This window comes from Notolepis coatsorum (assembly GCF_963971535.1).
Source record: "Notolepis coatsorum genome assembly, chromosome: 2".
NCBI lineage: Eukaryota > Metazoa > Chordata > Actinopteri > Aulopiformes > Paralepididae > Notolepis > Notolepis coatsorum.
The window spans coordinates 203,772,743-203,794,482 of NC_140166.1; the positions used below are offsets into that span (position 1 = coordinate 203,772,743).

Here is a 21,740-nt window from a genome sequence, read left to right on the forward strand (position 1 = left end):
CATGGATTTGTTTTGTGATTGTCAGTGATGTAATTCACATGAATATGACCATTATCAAAGGTCTGCATAGAAAGAAAGAAAGAAAGAAAGAAAGAAAGAAAGAAAGAAAGAAAGAAAGAAAGAAAGAAAGAAAGAAAGAAAGAAAGAAAGAAAGAAAGAAAGAAAGAAAGAAAGACAGCCAAGCTAACAAACAAACAAACAAATAACAAAAGAAAACTCAGAGTAAACCATTTTGAGCCTCCACAATATAATCCTCCTCAATTTCCCTGCAAAACAGTTTAGGTATTGTAAATGAGTGTGTGATAATGAAATAGTAGTAAAAATATAATAATATAAATATAAGTCCATAATGTATATGGAATATTAATAATTATTAATATAATAAATTAATATATATAATAAATTAATATAATATAAATGTTACCTCTGGTTGGTTCATATGTACTTGTACCTCATAAGCTACTGACTGGGGAAAAACATGTATTTTACCTACAATAATTTTATAAGCAGGCTGACTAGGAACTATTCTTGGGACTCTATTCCTTCAGGGCACGTTTGAGCTCTGTACAAGTGCCTGGAATGTACCATACTACTAATTTTTTAAAGAAATATAAAGAAAACAATGAGTAGTTTCATAATTCAGCAATAACATTTTGACACATGATTTTTTATTATCATGCTTTACAATACTTTACAATAAGTATTTTTTTTTTTTTAACTGTCTGTCTACAGTTACAAGCTATTTGTCACTTTTTGGGGGGGGGTCACGTTTTCGATTCATGACTTGAATGGATTGTACAGTAGGTGGCGGTATGCGCCTTTTGTGGTAGCGATCCGCCATTAAACCCATTGAAGAAGAAGAAGAAGAAGATTTCACTTCCGGTACTTTGGACAACAATTGTCCACATGGGGCTGCATCGCTGCGACTGAAGTCGTGTTGTTTTAAACTTGATTTCACCGTGGTTTTTGCGAGTTGACAACAACCAACAAGCAAGTATGGGTAAAAAGAAGGCAGTCGCAGGACCCGGAAGCATCGGCCGCTCGCTGATAAAAGAGAGACTCAACGCAGGCAAAGGAAAGAGAGGCGACTCTTGGGTATGTGTCAGTTATTGCAATGCTAACGTTAGCTGTCAGTTGTTAGCGTGCTGCCACCTAACTACCTATGTACGTGTGCTCCCAGTCCCAAGACACCAGTGGATGTGAGTTACTTTCCCCCCATCCAGGATATATGTAACAACGGGCGGTGGTAAAGGCCGCAGGATTATCATCATCACACCACAGTCATAAACTGTTTAAGCTAATAGTAATAATGCCGAAACGGCGTCGCAGGCCTGAGGCCCGGACCAGAAGACACATGTAGTCAGTACTGTACTGTATGTCATATATTATGTTATGATGAATTGAAAATGGGGACCCTGATGTAAACAAGACGAAAGTCTTTCTCTGGTCTGCATCCCCTTAACAATTGCATGTATTGAGATGTACTGTACTGTACCCATTCTGCAATCTGTTAATAAAGTTTTCAATCAATCACACACACACACACACACACACGGCGAGTTTAAGGAACCAAACACAACGATTCTCACTCACCTGTACCGTGTTCAGACGATGTGCTGACAATACAGTTATATTCTATTTAAATTACCACAAGGATGGTGATATATATTTCAACCGTAGCTGGTGTCTTCAATGAAATTGTTATAATTTAGGGAATCTAACTTCAGGAGCAGCTAAACTTATCAAGACGTTTACTCTCATAACTTTTCACGAGGTCAAAGGTGTAACCTACTGGAACCCTAGGCTGTTAATTGTTTTTGGTTTAATCTAGAAAACGAATTGCCGCCCTTAGCCTTCTAATGTGAGTGTTCTGTGGTTTGTTTGTGGTCGTTTTTGCCAACGTTGACACATGCATTTTGGTTTCTCACTGCCAGCTTCACACCAGTGAACTGAACGATGGCTATGACTGGGGTCGTCTCAACCTGCAGTCGGTAACGGAACAGAGTTCCATGGACGACTTCCTGGCCACTGCAGAGATGGCCGGGACAGAATTTGTTGCTGGTAGGTGATCGCTTGCCTGATTCCATTATTTAGCTCCACTCTAGTTGGGTTTCCAGGCATATTGTTTATTGTTTATTGTTTATTGCATATATACAGCATATTTCACATGGCCAACCTATCATCTTCTTATGACACACGGTGGACTGGACATCACTAGGGTTCGGTACCAAACTGTACTTTTAAGGGTACCGGTCGAATTACATCGGTAATACCGAGTACCGATTCACGCTAGATGGATCGGTACCAAATTTTGGTACCTTTACATGTTTAGTATAATAGTGTAATATACTCATGCATTAAAGCGTTCCGTCTCCAGACGGATTTCCGTCAATTTGATTGGGGAGATCCGTCCATTTGATTCGCAGTCTGACGGAAGTATTTGCATGATTTGTAGATGCATACAGATTGAAACAAAATTGAGCCAATCAGAGGCGCCAAATATGGAAAAGGGCTTTTTTTTCTATCGCGCCAAGCAGTCATCATCACTCAGCGACTCGAGAGACAGGATTACGCTGCTCACTTCGGAGGCTCGCTCCGCGGTTGCAGCTGCAGGCTATTGGGCGAGTGACAATTGCGAGGTCTGAAAAGTTTGTCCGCCACATGGCAGGGTAACAAAATAGTCATGTAGAATAATTAAAAACTGCGGTGTGTTTTGGTTTTACGAGTCGCCTTTTTTGCAGCATCACGCGTCAACTGCTTGTTTACCAACGTCACAGCCACCACGCTGCTTGCACTCGCTGCTATATACCGATTAGCTAACGTTAGCTTAATAGCGTCGTTTAAATGGAAGGAGTAAGCCGGCCACTAAAAAGAGAACCCACCGCGGGGTTCTCAGATGAAAAGGATGAGCGGGACCACCTAACAAAAAGTTTCGAGAGGAGAAGACGTTTGAAGAGACTGGCTAGGCAGCGCTACTGGGGGCTGTAGTGGTGAGTTAACTTGTTCCGTGTGCCGCAACGATGTCAAAAAGAAAAACAGAAACAACACGTTTGTCATTGTCGTGTTACTTCACAGTACAATATGTGAGTCCCCTGCTGTGGTTGTTGTGAGTATAAGTTTATTAGCTTAACTCCGTAGCAACATCACACAGGTGTATCTGTAGACAGTATATATTCTCTCCCCACCGTATGTATCTTTTTTCTACCACCACCCCCTCCTAATGTACAGTCTCCTCCCCATCATATGCATATAATCTCTCTTAGGATCTATGGGTAACAGTACTGTATATTTCTCTCCCACCCACCCCCTCCTAATGTACAGTCTCCTCCCCATATGTATATAATCTCTGTTAGGATCTATGGGTAACAGTACTGTATATTTTCTCCCACCCACCCACCCCCTCCTAATGTACAGTCTCCTCCCCATCATATGTATAATCTCTGTCAGGATCTATGGGTAACATTACTGTATATTTGCATATCGTATATGTCACAAATGTAACAGTACTATATACCTGTAGTATGTCCCTATGTCATGATGTCAATGTCATGCATGTCATAAATGTCACTATGAATTGAAAATGGGGGACCCTGATGATGTAAACAAGACAAACGTCTTTCTCTGGTCTGCATCCCCTTAACAATTGTGTGTATTGAGCCATACTGTATTGTACCCATTCTGCAATCGGTTAAATATTGATTGATTGTTATAACAGATTGCAGAATGGGTACAGTACAGTACAGCTCAATACACACAATTGTCAAGGGGTTGCAGACCAGAGAAAGACTTTCCTCTTTACATCAGGGTCCCCCATTTTCAATTCATCATAACATATGACATACATGACATACAGATAGATAATACTGCTACATCTATACATTTATGACGTACCAGATTTACACAGTATTGTTTGTGATACAATAAGAGTCTAAAAAAGAGAGCATATACATTTGACGAAGAAACTGTACATTGGAGGTGGTTGGGGAGGGAAGGGTTGGGTAGGCGGGGTGGGGGGGTAACTGTACATTGGATTATCGATGAAACCGAAACAAGTAGGCTCCCTTAAAACGCCAACGCTATTAAAAAGAAATACAGTGGAGGTTAAAATAAGAATATGACTTGGCCTGAAAAAAAGTTCAGTCAGGAGATTTTTTTTTGCTTTAATCCCTGAATATACTAGACAACAAGAGGGAGCTTTTTCCACAAATATATATATATATATATATATATATATATATATATATACACATATATTACTATCCCATTTCCTGGGTCTTTGCAAAGACCAGACGAGGTCAGAAGAGTTTGATGATATTTACTGAGGATGGCCAGATAATGTTGATATTTAATCATTTAAAAACGCAATACATGATCATGTGATTTATATAGTGAGGTGTGTTACAACATTAAATAACAAAATGTTATAAATAAATAACTGAAATTGAGATGTTTGGACTTTTTTTTTACAACTGAAATTAAATGTTTTGATATTACAGAGAGAGTTAAGTACAGAAAAAGGGTACCGTTGGGTACCAATTCCGAATTCCAGGAACTGGTACTGGTACCAATATTGGTTAAAATGTGAACGGTACCCAACCCTAGACATCACAGTATCTATAATCTCTCAAATTGCAGTATCCACTTCCCCCTCAGCAGAATACCATCTTTCAAATCACCACTATGTTACCACTGTCTGCTAAGCTCAAACTAGTATCCTTTGTTATAACTGACTGGTGGTTTGTTTCCTTAGAAAAGCTCAACATCAAGTTTGTGCCGGTTGAATCTCGGGCGGGTTTACTGACTGCAGAAGAAAGAACACGAATCAACAAACTACATGAAGACAACACACAGTTTCTCAAAATTCCCAGACGGTACACTGAATGCATCGCGTCGATGTTATTACAGTTCTAGTAATAACTCTTACTTTGAGTTGAAGTGTGCTGATGTTGTGTGTCTCCATATTAAAGGCCCCCATGGGACGAGAACACCAGCCCAGAAGCCCTTCAGCAAGCGGAGAGAGACAGTTTCCTGGAATGGAGACGACAACTTGCACAGTATGTAATATTCTGTTTTCCCAGTCGCATTTTGTGCAAAGAGAAATTATTATTATTATTATGTAGCCCAAGTGCCTACTAAATCCTGATATACGCATTACTAGGGTTGCAAAGGGGTGTAATTTTGTCCGCAATCACATCATCATCATTTTCGGTTTACGTCCCTATTTTCCCACTACAGTGAGGTTGGACGGGGCGATGACTCCACGCCACTGGGCACGGTTTTGTGCCATGTCTTCCATTTGCAGTGGTTGTAGTGTCATCATTTTTGGTTTGTGGCTAGTTTTATACCTCGGATGCCCTTCCTTACAGGTAACCCCATTGTCGGTGAGGACCTAGCCTTTGCATATTCCTACACACACAAGGCAGTGCGGCACCCTGTATCTCTAGGTAGGGAGGCTAGAGAGGGTACTAACACTTGCCCAAGGTGGACCCTCAGACTAGTGGAGGGAAGGAGTTGTCTTAATTCTCCATTCTAGTCCGGCTTCCGCTAGAACTAGCCACTGCCCCTCGTCACAGTGAATGCGTGTGAGAAGCATGAGCCTTTTGCATAGCTGTTGCAGTGCTGGTGATGAAACTGAAACACTGTTTCTCTTGTTTTAAAGGTTGGAAGAGGAGCAGAAGTTAATTCTCACTCCGTTTGAGAGAAATCTGGATTTCTGGAGACAGCTTTGGAGAGTCCTCGAGAGGAGGTAAGATTTAAAAGCTTGACCTGTATTAGTGTCAATTATATAATACCTCCATATGATAATAAAACGGCTATATTCTTCTTGTAAGATGCTTGTTAAAAGTGTTTATACCCCCTTCCTCACAGTGATGTAGTGGTTCAGATCGTCGACGGCAGAAACCCTCTGTTGTTTCGCTGCCTTGACCTGGTAAGTACAACCTCCAACCAGTCAAAACGTCAACTGAAAACTCTGCCTTCTGTATGCAGGCTTCGCACAAGGTCCTTGAAGTGCTTAAAAAAAAAAGTCGAGGCCTGGAATTCCTTAACACTTTGAGTGCCAGCAGGGGGCGCACGATTTAGCGCTTGAGTGCCAACGCTCTATTCAATGAGAGGGTGAGCACATTTGCGAACGCTTAAATTATGGCTATGTGTCTAATACGCCCGTCGCTTATCAATGACTTGCTTTCAGTCAACATTGTCCAAACGGATTGTTTTTTCATCGGTATATTTCCGTTTTATACCATTTTGAAAAACGCTTGTTTTTGGAATTTTCCAGAAAAAAGGTGATTCTGCAGGAATCACCCTTTACTGGAATACACAAAAAACTGTCATTTTTCGGCCTATTTATGAATCGTTTTCAAATAAACACTAGATTATCGATAGTATATGTGTACTTATTATGCACACTAGAGAGTTATCTTATTTTCTGATCAGCACACACACACATACAGACATAGGGGACACGTTGATATATCTGTGAAAAAAGGTCTGATTACCCCAAGACTGGTAACATAGATTCCTTACCTCAGATCAGATGTTCTCCAAAAAGATTATTCCAATTCCTGATCGCCATTAGGGCTGGGCGATATATTGAGTATACTCTATGTATCGCGGCTTGTTCTACGTGAGATGTAGTAAATGACTATATCGTGAACATCGAGTATATGTTGTCATGTCGCGGCTGATATGAGACTTGCTTTAGTGCAGAGCGTTCCTCTCATTTCATTATAGACAGACCGGCGCGGACCTTAAATGACATGCAATTGTAATTTCATTACACAGACCAGCGCCGACCTTCAATGACATGCAATGGGCTAACGTTAGCTGCTAAGTTAAACCATAATAGGCTAAGCTAACTAGCGTTAGCTGCTAGCTCTTAGCTGCTAGCGTTAGCTCAAAGCGGACTCCACGACACTAGTTCCATTAGTGAGAAAAGGGGGTGGGTTATATTGACGACGCTTGACAACAGAGGTTTAAAGATAACTTCATATTTATTAGTTATTCGTTTCCTTATATCAGTTTCCATCTCCGTGTCTTAAACTATTCCTGTTTACATTCGAGTGTGACGTCATCGCCTACGGCAGCTTAGACGCTCAAAACGCGAACCTAAAACAAAACCCGAGGGGGGGGGCTGGCTCTCTCTCTCTCTCTCTCTCTCTCTCCATTCAATGATTTTAAAGTGGCCAAACGTTACAGTATAAATACTAACTGGATAGTTGATGATATAAACATTTCATTTCATTATCTTGAAATATTCTAAAATCATTAAGTCTGCTATAAGCCATTATCCCTTTGTAAGGCTTTGTGTGTGATTATTATTTTCTCACAGTAGTGTGTATATATATGGCTAAAGTGGATAGAAAACACAGTACTGTGCAAAAGTCTTAGGCACCCAATAGTTTTTATATAAATTGTCTTAGATGTAAATAATTTTTTTTATTAGTGTCAGTAGACTACTCTTAGTAAATTTTAATTTAATAATTTTTTAAAGCATCTTCATGGTTTAATAATGGAAACATATTTTGCAGGGACTTATTATAATCATCATATTGGCGTGACTATGCACCAAAGGGTTAAATCAAGCATTTTTAAGTGCTTTAGAGGAAATGTCAAAATATCGCGATATATATCGTGATATGGCCAAAAAATATCGTGATATCATTTAGAGGCCATATCGCCCAGCCCTAATCGCCATTCCAAATATCGATCGCGTTTATTGATCCAACGCTGCGTGCTCGAAAGACATATTCCACGCTGTTCTGAGGGACCACAAAGACTAATCGGCTCTGATTACATGCCTGACAAGTAAAATGTGGATTCCGGATTTTCTTTTCCCCATGCGTTTTCATTCAGTCCAATCCAAAGGGTGCATTACCATCCGGGAGACGATAGGGGGCGGTATTTTCCCTGTTCGAGCTCAGAGAGAGTCCCAGTGGTAACGTGAGGCTAGATTGATGAAAAATGAATGGAAATCGCTAATAAAAAAAAAAACGATTAATAACAAGATTTCTCGTCGTTGGCACTGAACGGTTGGCATGAAATAACGAGAATTCTTGTCGTTGGCACTCAAAGTGTTAACAGCCCATTTTTTAACAAGGTGCTTAAGTCCTTGAAATTCAAATCAACCATTCACATTGAATGTTTTGTTCATCCATGATCAAATTGTTTTTTTTTGTTCTGTTTTAATACAAATCTGACGAGTCTTGCACGCTCCAACTACTTTTCCTCATTTCTTCGTGTGTGATGCTCTAGCTGGCAAGCAGGCCAAGAAGATGCTTAAAGAAACGGCATTTAAAAGTGAATTGTATCCTTCAAGTGACATCCTTGAAAATGAAAAATAGTGCTTGGAAAAGTACTTAACCCGTTCACTGCCGCACTACCAAACGGTTAACCCTTTCACTGCCACACGATGATTAGGGATGGGTACCTTTCACATTTGAACCTATACGGTACCGGTACCTGTGAATCGATACCGGTACCCAACGGTACCTTTTTTTGGTACTTTAGTCTCAAGAAATTTAATTTACCTACCTCAGTCGTGAAAAAAAAATCCAAACTTCAAATAACTACAATTTCGACAGTTTTCGGCTTGCCATTGCTCCGACTGCTTTGTTGTTGAATCAAGTCAAATCCTAGGTAAGCATATATTGTGCGTGTGAACGTTGACATGAAAAGAAAAAAGGTAAAAAAATATATATATATTTTATTTTTCATTTTTTTTTTTTTTTTCGGTATCTCACTTGAATCGATACTCGGTAGTACCGACGTGTTTCGGTTCGGTACCTCAAAAGTACCGAATTCGGTACCCATCCCTAACGATGATACATGGAAGGTTAACCCTTTCACTGCCACACGACAGCAGGTTAACCGTCGGTAGTGTGATAGTAAAGGGTTAACCTTCTGTAGTGTGGCAGTGAAAGGGTTAAAATTCCTTGAATTTCATTTTGCAATGTCTGTGGGAACCCTGTGTATTTGACCACCATGTTCCTGCTTCGCGGCAGGAGTTGTATGTGAAGGAAGTATCGGAGGACAAGGTGAACATGGTGCTGGTGAACAAAGCGGACCTGTTGACCCGGGATCAGAGACGGGCCTGGGCCAGATACTTCCAGAAGGAGGGCATGAGGGCCGTGTTCTGGTCCGCCTTGGTTGAGGGCGATAGGCTGGACGCAGAGGAGAAGGTGAGGGAGAGGGTCACCGGTTTATGTTTAGAACGTGGCCAGTCATCAGTCCTCGTTGATATCATAAAATGTGCAGCGCTGATCTGGAACCAGTTTATCTGTCAAATTGTTAAGTTACATCTGCATCCACATTGGAGCTATTATCACAGCCTGTTGAGCTGAAGAAGAATAAGTCTTTATTTGTAAAATAAATAATATAATTTAAATAAATGGTTGGTTGGTTACCTGCCTACATGATAAAACGGAGACTAATTTACACAACACAGCATGTAGTTGGTGTTAAATGCCCCACATTAGTTCTCAGTCCAGATTTGAATCATGATGTTCCTGCTACAGAGCTTCAAGATGGGCATGAACGACTTGAGCAGTTTCTCTAATATTGTTCCTATTTCTGAGTGAAAGTGGAGTAAAATGTGCTTGCAACCTTATGAACCACGTCTGAGTTCCTGGTGCTCAATGGTACCGTGTGATCTTTAGATTCTTCCATTTGGCCGTATGTGTCCAAGTTCCTGACTTCTATTTTCACAGGGTGTGGAGCAGGAGGACCCAGAAGTTGTTGATGATGATGATGATGATGAAGAAGAAGAAGAGGCAGATAACGAAGACATGGGCTGTGGAGGTGCGGACGACGAGGAGGAGGAGCTGCCGAGATATGCGAAGGGGACGGTGGAAGAGGAAGACGAGCAGACCTCCTCGGAGGATGAAGAGGAGGAAGACGCTGCCGGTTCATTGCAGAAACCCTCCTTCCACAACTCCAGTCGCCTGCTGCACAAGGACGAGCTGCTGGCCGTGTTCAGATCCGTTCACACCGGAGCCACTTGTAGAGCGGGAGAGCTCACCGTCGGACTTGTGAGTTAAAGTGTCATCGTAAAATTGGGCAATAATCGATATTAATTCTATATTGTCTGTCTGTGTTATTATATTATGTTTCTTTTTATCTTGTGACATGATATTAATATACATATAATATAATAATATAAAATCAACTATCAAAGGGCACATTGCCAATTTTCAACCTTAATCTCATCGTTCTGTTGTGAGAAGGGACGTGTGATAATTGTACATACAACTTACCAGTGTGTTCTGTGTCTCGAGAGCTCAGCCCCCTGAGAAACTCTGCTGGGTGATGTCATCCGAGCAGACCTCTAGTAACTCGTATGACGCGACTGTTTTAACCCTTTCACTACCACTCTACCAAAGGGTTAACCCTTTCACAACCACACTACAGAAGGTTAACCCTTTCACTACCACACTACACACGTAGTAGGCCCAAAACTGTGCAGTTCACTTGAAGTCAGGTCTCTGGCCTATGGTTGACCTCATACGGCACACTAGAGTAAATGAGTTTGGATATGGCCACCAGTGATGTCATCAGGGACATGGGATCCATGTATTGTGTTAATTACAGCTCAATGAAATTACAAGACATAGTATTGCTATCAAGTCAAGAGTTTTATTTGTCACGGCATAAAAGTATACAATGAAATGTATATGTCTACATGTATTCATCTATGTATTCATCTACATAATTTCATGGTGCTGTAATTAACAAAACACAATGATTCAATGTTCCCGACGATGACATCACTGGTGGCCGGATGTCTGTGACATTATGTTTGAAATGAAGTGCCCTTTTAATGATTTACTGTTTATTATGAATACACGCCGTTAACACAAGCTGTTATTGCAGTTGAGTATGTAAGAATATAGCCCAAACCTTTTCTCATCCCGTGTCTGACATTCTCAGGTTGGGTATCCCAACGTGGGGAAGAGTTCCACCATCAACACCATCTTGAGGGACAAGAAGACGTCCGTCTCGGCCACTCCCGGAAAAACCAAGCACTTCCAGGTACACGGCCATTCTCTTTTTTTAAACTTTGGCCATTCCGCTGGCTCTTTTTTTTTTGCGTTTATCGCATTTACTCTGGTCAAGAATGACCGACAGAAACAGGCTGAAGGGGTACAGATGGGGGGGAAGACACTCTGGGAAAGGCACGGCTGCAGTCAGGGATTCGAACTCGCTAAACCTCAGATCCGTGACGAGCACGGTTGTCCCCGGCGCCGAAATAGCGCTCGAGGTACGCGGTGAGCTACTGGAGCTCCCCGCACGGCCATTCTCTTAAAGGAACACGCCAACATATTATCGTCTTCTCCAGAGAGAGACGAGAAGATACATACCAGTTTCCTCTCGGTGCGTTCAGTAGAAAGCTATCTGGCTGCACGTTAGCCTAGCTTAGCACAATGAATGGAAGCAGACATGACCGGTTAGCCTTCGGAAGAGGTGTTAGTTGGACAATGCCTAGGCTAACCGGTCATGTCCGCTTCCATCCATTATACTTTTAGTCACGGAAGTGCCATGGTTTCTCCATAGAGCCCCATTGTACTTTTTTAGCGCAGCAGCTTGCTCAGGTAGGGGGCAACTCCGTCACGTGATTCTGATTGGCTCGAACGCGGTATGTTTATGAACAAGAAACCCATCTATAGACTTTAGATCTATACCGTGTTAAATCAGTAGACTAATGTGTGCTTGTCTGTTTGTGTGTGTGTGTGTGTGTGTGTGTGTGGTGTGTGTGTGTGTGTGTGTGTACACAGACGCTGTATGTGGAGCCAGACCTGTGTCTGTGTGACTGCCCAGGTTTGGTCATGCCCTCCTTTGTTGCCACGAAAGCCGAGATGATCTGCTGTGGGGTCCTCCCCATCGACCGGATGAGAGACCACGTACCTGCTTCCTCTTTCATATCCTCCACTCTGACCACGCTTTGCTTTGATCGCTTTGATTGTTGTTCCTGCTGTCTTCCACTTATCTTGACCAATTAATTTTAGTTTGTAAAATGATGGTTGACTTAGGAATCCAGCAGTCCAACTGTGGTCTTGACATCACACTGAAAAAGAACAGGGAGCATCGTCTTATGTACTGTAACAGTACTGTGCAATACCATACCAGTCTAAATATGACCTTTAACCTATTTACCACACATATTTTAGATTGCCCCTGACCATTCTACTGAGCATAGTTTTTATTTTTAGATTTAAGTTTTTTCCTTTTTTTTTTTTACATTAGAAAGTTCTGATGATAAACCATATAATTATATGGAAGAAAACCTACACAAAAATTATCTTCGGGTCGCACTAACAAAGGCGTCGATAGGGCCGTCCTGCCCACTAGGCAGATGAGGCACAGCGTTTAGTGCCCCTCCTTAATTGATAAGGAAGCCCCCAACCAATCAGAATTTGATTTGAAAGATAGATAAAAATTAAAAAAAAATCAGTACGACTGCCAAATTAATAGTGTAATTATTTAATCTAAGTCCTCTTAGTTATTTAATTGATTGTAGAGAGCCAATCATACATAATTTCAACTAAATGGCAAAGTGTTGAAACGCCTGGTGCAGAGATCTGATTTAAGGTAAAGCGGTGGGGCCCACATGTAATTTTTCTCTAGGGCCCCCAAAAGTCTAGGGCCGTTCTGGACGTCACACCTTTATTTATTTATTTTTGTGCACGCTCACAAACTCATTGCTTTCCGTAGCTTCTTTCTACCAGTCTCATCTTACCTGGTTAAAAAACGCAACATTATTTGCATGTCTTGTGTTAATTTGTAGGCGCAGAGAGAAGTGGAGAAAGTTTGTTGGACATAACGATAACTAACTGCATTTAGCAAATGGTCAATTTTAACATTGCTATTTTGCTGCAGTGGTAGGAAACATGCTTTTGTTGTGACTTAAATGGAACAATGTTAATCATGAGAATTGCAGCACAGAATTCAACCTCTACTGGTATGTTGCGGTTGGCCCTTAACAAAATGGTTACGTGTGTCAGACGATTCCTCGCCACGTGTTTGAAGGCACCTACGGCATCAACATCATCAGGCCCCGAGAGGACGAGGACCCCGACCGGACCCCTACGTCTGAGGAGCTGCTGCAAGCGTATGGATGTAAGACCCTCACTACCGGTCTCTCTGACCTGGTTACACGTCATGCAGGCTCTGCATCTTGCTTCGCCCATTGGGACCGCTCCGTGCGCTGGTAGCACACCGACTGAAAGGATTTGACCAATGCACCTGTCACTGACGAGGGCCACGTGAGGGCCATCAACTCCTCGGTCCTCACAGTGTGGGACCCGACGAGGCACCTGGTCTGTGATACAGTAGGTGCATCGGTCAAATTCTTCCAGCCGGTGCGTTATTGGCTCACGGAGCGGTCCAATTATAGGCAAAGCAAGATAACGGCATTCATATATATGAGTTATACGTCATAACTATCATTTACATTTAGTCATTTAGCTGAACGCTTTTATCCAAAGCGACATACAAGTTCTGTACGACAAGTCAGCAGGAAGGGTACAACTCCTATCAGCTGAGTAACGATGTTCATCAAACAGTGTTGAAACTTGGGTGCTGCAGTGTTGAGTGCATGGTAGTAGAGACATATTAGCATAGTAGGTAGTAATATAGGCAAGGAAGATTATTTAGTGGAAGAGTGCATGATAGTAGCACATTTCTACACAGCTGCTCTTTTTCAGTAACACCCTGTTTCACACTCGCATACAGACACTTTTGCATGCGAGAGCTGCCCAGTAAAACCACGGTCTTCCAGCGTTAACAACTCAGAACAGAAGCTCAGGCATAGCACTGGCGACACCTGTGGTGACTAGTCGTAGTATCAGTGTGTCTCATGTCTGGTTTCCTCTCTGTCAGACATGAGGGGTTTCATGACGGCACATGGACAGCCTGACCAGCCCAGATCAGCCCGGTACATCTTGAAGGATTACGTCAATGTAAGTTCTCTTCCAGTATATTTACCTTTCCTGAAGTGTAAACAGTATGGAAAAATTATATATATACCAGTACCATAGACCACTACACTTCCGCGTTACATTGAAATCGGGGAGGAGATTGCGGGGGGGTCAAATGAATGAATGTGGATGAGAGCCTTGACATTGAGTGATTGCCGCTACGGCTGTGGGGGTGCTAGAGACATGATCGAATAGACTTGTATGCGCCTGAGTCTCCTGAACACGGCGCGAGACATTCCTAATCGATCAGAACTAAATTGGCAGCGAAAAAGACAGTTTTTTTTAAGCATCGATTCCCCATGCGCAGATTGGCCACAGAGTGTGACGCAACGCACATCCACTGGAATGTTCCATTAGAGGGGGTGTTGTGTTGTGAGAATGATAAGATAGAATTAAATATACAGTAAAAGGAATACAGTACAAATATACAGAAGTCTACAGTAAGTGTAATATTGCACAGTGTTGTGCATGTATAATCAGTAGCTTAGGCTACATAGTAGGCTAATGACAGCCTATTCTAGTCTAGCAGGTGCTGGTATAGATGTATAATATATGACATAAGACATTTTTTGCCTAGATAAAAAATGTCATAGATGACTGAAAATCTACATTACTACACAGTTAAAAAAAAACTGTCTTTTTCGCTGCCAATTTAGTTCTGATCGATTAGGAATGTCTCGCGCCGTGTTCAGGAGACTCAGGCGCATACAAGTCTATTCTATCATGTCTCTAGCACCCCCACAGCCGTAGCTGCAATCACTTAATGTCAAGGCTCTCATCCACATTCATTCATTTGACCCCCCCGCAATCTCCTCCTCGATTTCAGAATCCCGGAAGTGTTGCGGTGGTCTATACAACAGAAAATAATTATTCTGGCAGCAGCCAAAAAGCGTATCGCTATGAGATGGAAAGAACCTGAGAATCTCACGGTAATTAACTGGTCCCTCCCTGACTGGAGTGGACGTTATTTATTTGGAGATATTGACTGCTCGGGTGGTTGGGGTGGGTCAATCAGGTATTGATTTGTGGACCGCTGCGGCCGAGGTGGTCAAGAGCGTGATGTAGTGGGGGTAGGGTGTTGGTCCTGGGGGATCCGGTGGTCTTGGGGGGAGGAGGCGGGGATTGGGGGAGGAATTGTGAAATGTCTAATGTCTTGTGGTGTTTAGTGTTTTTTATTTTGTACTCTATATTCTATATTTTGTATTTGGTTTTTTGTATTTTGTAATTCTTACTCAAGTTTTAAGTCTGTTTATTATTTGTCTTGTCATTATTATTATTGTTGTCAATGTTGTTGAAATTAAAATTTGATCAAAATAATATATGTACCGGTATACCTTTTTTTTTTTTTTTTATGTGTCAATGTTTGATAGAAAGATGCATTTTCTCATATTTGTATATACAAATTAGATTATATTTTATTCCTTGAAAGTGGGAGCAAAATAAAAACCTAAAAAACGTTCCCCTTAGTCCTCAACAAGGGAGTGAAGGCTAACATCACTGACACTTTCCATGTTGCCATTATCTCTGGTTAATATTCAAATCAAGTCCCTCAGTCACACTTCCTATAAAGATATCCCATAAACTCAATCAAATGTAAACTTGCTCATCATGTGGCCATGTGGTCGTTCTAAGGTATAAAATAACTCCTGTGTCTGTGTCCACCCCCCCCCCCCACACAGGGCAAGCTTCTGTACTGCCACCCACCACCTCACATAGACGCAGCAGACTTTCAGCCCCAGCACGACAAGTTCCATGAGTGTGACCCTTCAGACAAGTCCATCAAACAGCGCAAGATCAGGAGAATAGAGAACCCGGTGGACAAGAGCTTCTTCCATCAGGTACAGTACACTCCATTTCTTAAGAGACTTTTCTTTTATTACAATAATATTAATCTTTTAAAGTATTAATTAAATATTAACAAGATTAGTCGGGTTAACTCGCCATGCGTTGCGTGCCAAGACCCGAGAAAACTCTGGTTTTAATCGTTATTTTTTTTATTAGCGATATCCATTCATTTTTCATCCATCCAGCCTGACGTTATCATTGGGAATGGGTCTGAGCTCGAAAATGGCAAATACCGCCGCCTATTGTCTCCCGGATGGTATTGCACATCATTGGATTGGATTGGATGGGACTGTGCATCAGAAAAAAAACTACGGTCCCGGGGTTTCCCTTCTCGGGCAAGCAGTAGCGTGTTACCACATTCACTGGCGAGGCTGGGAGAAGGGTCGATTATGTGTTTTGGACTATAACATTGGATCAATAAACGAGCTGCTCCTCGGGGGGCGGAGCTGAGCGATCATGGAGTAGACGTGTTTCACAGGAGCTCCCTTCTACCGTGCTGAATATACGTTTCTCCCCATTAGTCTTTATTTTATTTTTATTTGTTTTTTATCTGTTTGCTAGGTCGTCGTGTTTAGTATACATTCACCAACTTTTTTCGACTTTCTACGATGGCGGGGGTGGAAACCAGAGCCATGAAAGAATTAGGCACGACACCGACACCGCCGAGCATGGCCGCACCGTCTCCCGCTGTCGGGGAGTTAAGCGAAGCTGTACTCTTGGTCATGACCAAGCTACACGCAGACTCTGAGACACGCATCGCTGAAGCACAGAAGAAAGTACACGCAGAATCTGAGGCACGCATCGCTGAAGCACAGAAGAAAGTGTTGGCGGATTTCTGTATCAGCCTCCGTCGTGAGATATCAGAAGAAATACGGCTGGCGGTAGTCCCGCTGACAGACAAGATGGAGACGATTCACGCTGCCTCATCGGCTAATGCTAACGAACTAGCCATGCTAACGACGGAGGTATCATCACAGTGTGAGAAGATGGCGGGTCTTGAATCCGCCCTGCTGGCTAGGCAGGCTGAAGTCAACAAACTACAGTCGGCGATGGAGGAGATGCAGTCCCGGGATAGACGCCACAACGTCAGGATTGTTGGAGTACCGGAGACCAGCGGTGAAGGCTGTCTCTCTGAGACCATGCCCGAACTGCTGCAGAAGATACTAGGGACGGACGTCCTCCCCTCGCCTCCTATCTGTGAGTCGGCCTACAGAGCGGGCAGGTTTTCTCCCGGCGTGAACAAAGAACCGAGGCCCATCATAGTCAAGCTGAACAGACTCCAACAGAGAGAAATCATCATGCGGTCGGCTCGTACCAGAAGGGGTACTCTGAGGATTGGCGATCACAAAGTGGCCATTTTCGAGGACTTTACACCGGAGGTTCAAGCTCAGAGAGCCGAGTACAAGGTGGTCCTGACTAAGCTATGGAAACTAGGCCTGAGGCCCACGTTATTCGCTCCCGCGAAACTATCTGTGTTGGAGAAGGTCGGTGGTCAGCGTTTGTTTTGGTCGTTGGCTAAAGCGAAGGAATATCTCGCGGAGACACCCGAGTCTGTTGCTTGATATCTATGGAGGGTGAGTGACTTGGCGGTTTGGGCCTATATACATTGATTAGGTCGACTATTCACAAACACTTGCTGTCATGCCCAGACATGCTAACTGTCCTCTGCCCATCCAACTAGCGGGGCTTCCCAATGACTTCTGTTACTTGCTAAAGCTGACCTCATGGTCGTACTTGTGTATCGCCTCTTTGGAAGCTAACGAGCTAGCTGAACAATGTACATAGTAGGCTAACGTGCTATCCGGATTCGTCACTAGCTTACGCGCTAGCCTCGGGCTAGCCAGCGGGCTTCGACTATGGTCTGCGCTGAGACATTCGTTAATGGTTACGTATTTTGGTTGCTGTTGCTGCTCAAAGGGACATTGGTTTGCACAGTTCAAGAGTGACCGAGTCCCTAACTAACTTCTGGTATGCTTTTTATTTTTATATCCAGGTTGTTTTGAGCTTTGGTGATCCAAAGTAGATGCCAAGGTCGGTTGAATATGCATATACAATATTTGATAACAGGTTGGGTCGGGTATGGCTTGCACTTCATGGCTATATGGTTATATGGCTTGCACTCTAGCCATTACCCTCTCTTCCTTTCTTTTTTCTTTCCTATTGTCGATGTCATCTATATGCGCGATTTAAATGTGATCCGGTTCTACCTTGGACTAACTGCTGACTCGCCTTAATTTTGTTTTGAATTTTCCGTGAGGCACTTATGCTATAAAGTTGATACATTAATATGCAGACTCCAAGGTAGATGGTTACAGGTTGATGCTGAGTAATTATATAATAATTATCGTCGCTGTTTTAATGGCATTTGAATGAGCAATTTAACTGTGATCCGATCCTACCTTGGACTAACTGCTAATCCTTAAATGTGTTTTGAATTTTCCGTGATCCACTTATGCTATAACGTTGCGACATTAATATGCAGACTCCAAGGTAGTTGGTTACAGGGTTGATGCTGAGTAATTATATAATAATTAGTGTCGCTGTTTTAAGGGCATTTGAATGAGCAATTTAACTGTGATTCGATCCTACCTTGGACTAACTGCTCCGACCGATATCTTTATTGAAACAATGTATGATGACAGGTGGTGTCAGGTGTTGCCTATTACCATCCCCGGATTGATTAATGAATGATTGTGTTTAATTCTATTCTTACATAGGTTAGGTCATTCAGCCGTTGTGCCTGATCAGAGGGACGGCTAAAGGGGTGCACTTTGACCATAACCTTTTTTTTTCCCTTCCTCCTTTTTTTTGGTCATTGTTTAATTGACACTGTTCACACAATTTTGCACAATTAACCTGTGACCCGAACCTGCCTTAGACTATCGGCTGGGATGCTTTAATTTAATTTTGTATTGAATTTTCCTATACCTTTTTGGGCTATAACAATGTGATGTTGAAGCGCAGATTCGGAAATAGAGGGCTGCAGGTTGATGCAGAGTTATTATTTAATAATGGCTATTTTTACCATTATGGTTGTCTCATGTTGGGGCCAGGGCTCAGGTGGTTTTCGACCGATATCTTTATTGAATTTTATTTTATAATATTTGTGTTTATTGGACTAGTGGGGGTTTACTTAGGGGTTTATCTAGAGGGGGGTGGGAGTGGGAAGCGTCTTATTGATCCATGTCTCTAGTGGGAAGTGATAGGAAGATGACCATCCTCAGTGGATGGGGCATAGGGTGGGGATTGGAGAGTGGGTATAGAGGAACTTATAGTAGGACGGGTGGGTTAGGGTTTAGAGTAGAAGGAGGGGGGGCTGTAGCTGGGGTGGTATTTTTATGTGTTCTATGTACTGTTGTCTTATATATGTGTAAGTGTTCCTCCTCTGAACTCCTGGGATTGACCGTCCGGGCCCGCCGGGATCGGCACCTCTGTACTCAGCCTGGCTGCACGGGTATGTTCTCTACGCACTTATACAAGCTCGACCATGGCTAAATTGAATATTTTAATTTGGAACGCAGGAGGGCTTAACGCCCCACACAAGCGTGCCAGTGTCCTTTGGCTATTGAAGAGGAGAAATATTGACCTTGCTCTCCTTAGTGAGACGCATTTAATGGTAGGTGACGTGTCAAGACTGGCAAATCGGCAATATCACGTTATCTCCTCATCCTCAGCCGATGATAAGACGAAAGGAGTAGTCATAGTTACAAGACGTAACCTTGATATCAAAATCTTGGATGTATGGTCGGACACGGAGGGAAGGATTACTATAGCAAAAGTTGAATTCTTGCATAGGAAGATGGCTATAATAGCATTGTATGCTCCTAACACATTTGATTCAGCGTTCTATAATACAATCACGAAGAATATGTTGGAACTTAATGGATACGCTCTCATTGTGGGTGGCGATTTTAATGCGTGCTGGGATGCGGAGATGGATAGGTCCGGGACCTCTGAAACGAGCGACCAGAAACGGGCCTCTGAGGCCCTCAGGATGTGGGCCAAAGACACGGGGCTCACAGACCTCTGGCGCTTATGCAACCCCACCCTCAGAGATTACTCTCACCTGTCAGCCAGACACAAAAGCTTCTCTCGAATTGACTATGCATTCGCGTCCCCTAATATGTTTGATAGTTTCGATGTCTCATTGGTTCCCTTGGCTCTCTCAGACCACAAGGGGATTTTCCTTACGGCAACCTTTGGCAGGCTCTCCGCAAGAGCCCCCAGATGGCGTTTTAATTCGACCTTGCTAAAGAACGATGACTTCTGTTCTGAGTTCAGGAGTAAACTAGCTGAATTTTTGCAGATCAACGTTGGCACGGTAGAAGACCCTAGGGTCCTGTGGAACGCATTGAAAGGATTCATCAGGGGTCATGTCACACTATTTGCCTCCAATTTGCGAAAATCCCGGTCAAAAAAGCTAGAAGGACTGGAATCATTATATGCGGACCTATACGCATCCTTGCAAACTGACTATAATGAACGACTAAACACACAACGTAAGATAGTCAAAAAAGAAATAAACTCCATACTTAAACAACAGTCTGAGTTCTTAATACATAGGACAAGACAAAATTACTATTTTCACGGCTCCAGACCTAGCCATCTATTGGCAATGAAAATACGCTCAAATGATCATTTCTCAGATATCCCCTCGATTAGGACGAGCCAGGGTGCAGTCACTACTGATTCGAAAAAGATCAATGACACTTTTAAAGAGTTTTACTCACAGTTATATAGCTCAGAGGGTAATCTGGATGACTCTAGATTTGAATCGTTCATTGGCGGGCTTGAGATACCCCACATTTCTGAGGAAGAGGCCAAGGAACTGGGGAGACCGATTACTCTCGTAGAATTGAGGGAGACTATTGTTGAAATGCAGAGGGGTAAGGCGCCAGGCTGGGATGGTATTCCACCCGAAGTGTATTTAGCTTTCTGGGACCAACTGGGTCCATTGATGCTCGATATGATCAATTACGCTATCGAACAAGGGGAGTTCTCAAGAGATGTCAATATGGCGTTGATTTCTTTACTTCTCAAAAAGGACAAAGATCCCAATGATTGTGGTAGCTATAGACCCTTGAGTCTTCTCGGGGCCGATTTAAAGGTGTTTGCCAAGGTGCTGGCCCGTCGCCTGCAGAGATTTATGTCTGTATTGGTACACTGCGATCAAACTGGTTTTATCCCGGGGCGTCTGGCTGCAGATAATCTTAGGAGGCTGTTGCATGTAATCGATAACAGTAAAGACAATACAACTCCATCCACAGTTCTGTCTTTGGATGCCATGAAGGCGTTTGACAGACTTGAGTGGTCATACCTGTGGAAGGTACTTGAGGTCATGGGTCTTGGAAAGAGTTTTATTCATATGATTAAAGTCCTGTATGCCTCGCCGTCTGCGATGATACTGACAGGCAAAAACTGTTCCACACTCTTTCCAGTCTCCAGATCTTCTAGACAGGGTTGCCCTCTGAGCCCGGGACTGTTCGCGCTTTCCCTCGAACCTTTGGCCCAATTTATTAGGCAATCGGAGGACATCGTCCCCATAATGGTCAACAATACTCCACACAAAATTGCTCTCTATGCGGATGACCTGCTGATTTTCATGGACGACCCCTCCCGGTCGGCCACAAAATTATTGAGGATAATCGACGACTTTGGTAAATTGTCAGGTTTTAAGATTAACTGGAACAAATCAGCCTGCCTACCTCTTAATGAACTGGCCAAGGCGGTACGACTACCAGCTGATATCCCCATAGTAGAACATTTTAAATACCTGGGCATAGAGATATTCCCCACGCTGAACCAAACTACTAAGTACAACTTCACGGGTACTTATGATAAAATACGCCAGGATCTAGACAGGTGGTCGTCCCTTCCTAACTCCTTACAAGCCCGGGCTTCCATAATCAAAATGAACATCCT

The 21,740-nt window shown here is 42.8% G+C and overlaps 1 protein-coding gene across 1 annotated transcript in view; it reads left to right on the forward strand.

Annotated features, from left to right (window-relative positions):
• Positions 1-894: 894 nt before the first annotated feature.
• Positions 895-21,740, forward strand: part of lsg1 (large 60S subunit nuclear export GTPase 1) — a 28,086-nt gene continuing 7,240 nt past the window's right edge. Inside the window, exons 1-13 of the mRNA XM_084309088.1 lie at positions 895-1,095; positions 1,935-2,061; positions 4,751-4,871; positions 4,968-5,054; positions 5,660-5,746; positions 5,869-5,929; positions 9,003-9,179; positions 9,708-10,028; positions 10,927-11,028; positions 11,772-11,914; positions 12,989-13,113; positions 13,876-13,955; positions 15,653-15,811. Coding sequence (XP_084165214.1) covers positions 997-1,095; positions 1,935-2,061; positions 4,751-4,871; positions 4,968-5,054; positions 5,660-5,746; positions 5,869-5,929; positions 9,003-9,179; positions 9,708-10,028; positions 10,927-11,028; positions 11,772-11,914; positions 12,989-13,113; positions 13,876-13,955; positions 15,653-15,811 — 1,689 coding nt within the window. The 5' untranslated portion in view covers positions 895-996. The remainder of the gene's footprint in view (positions 1,096-1,934; positions 2,062-4,750; positions 4,872-4,967; positions 5,055-5,659; positions 5,747-5,868; positions 5,930-9,002; positions 9,180-9,707; positions 10,029-10,926; positions 11,029-11,771; positions 11,915-12,988; positions 13,114-13,875; positions 13,956-15,652; positions 15,812-21,740) is intronic.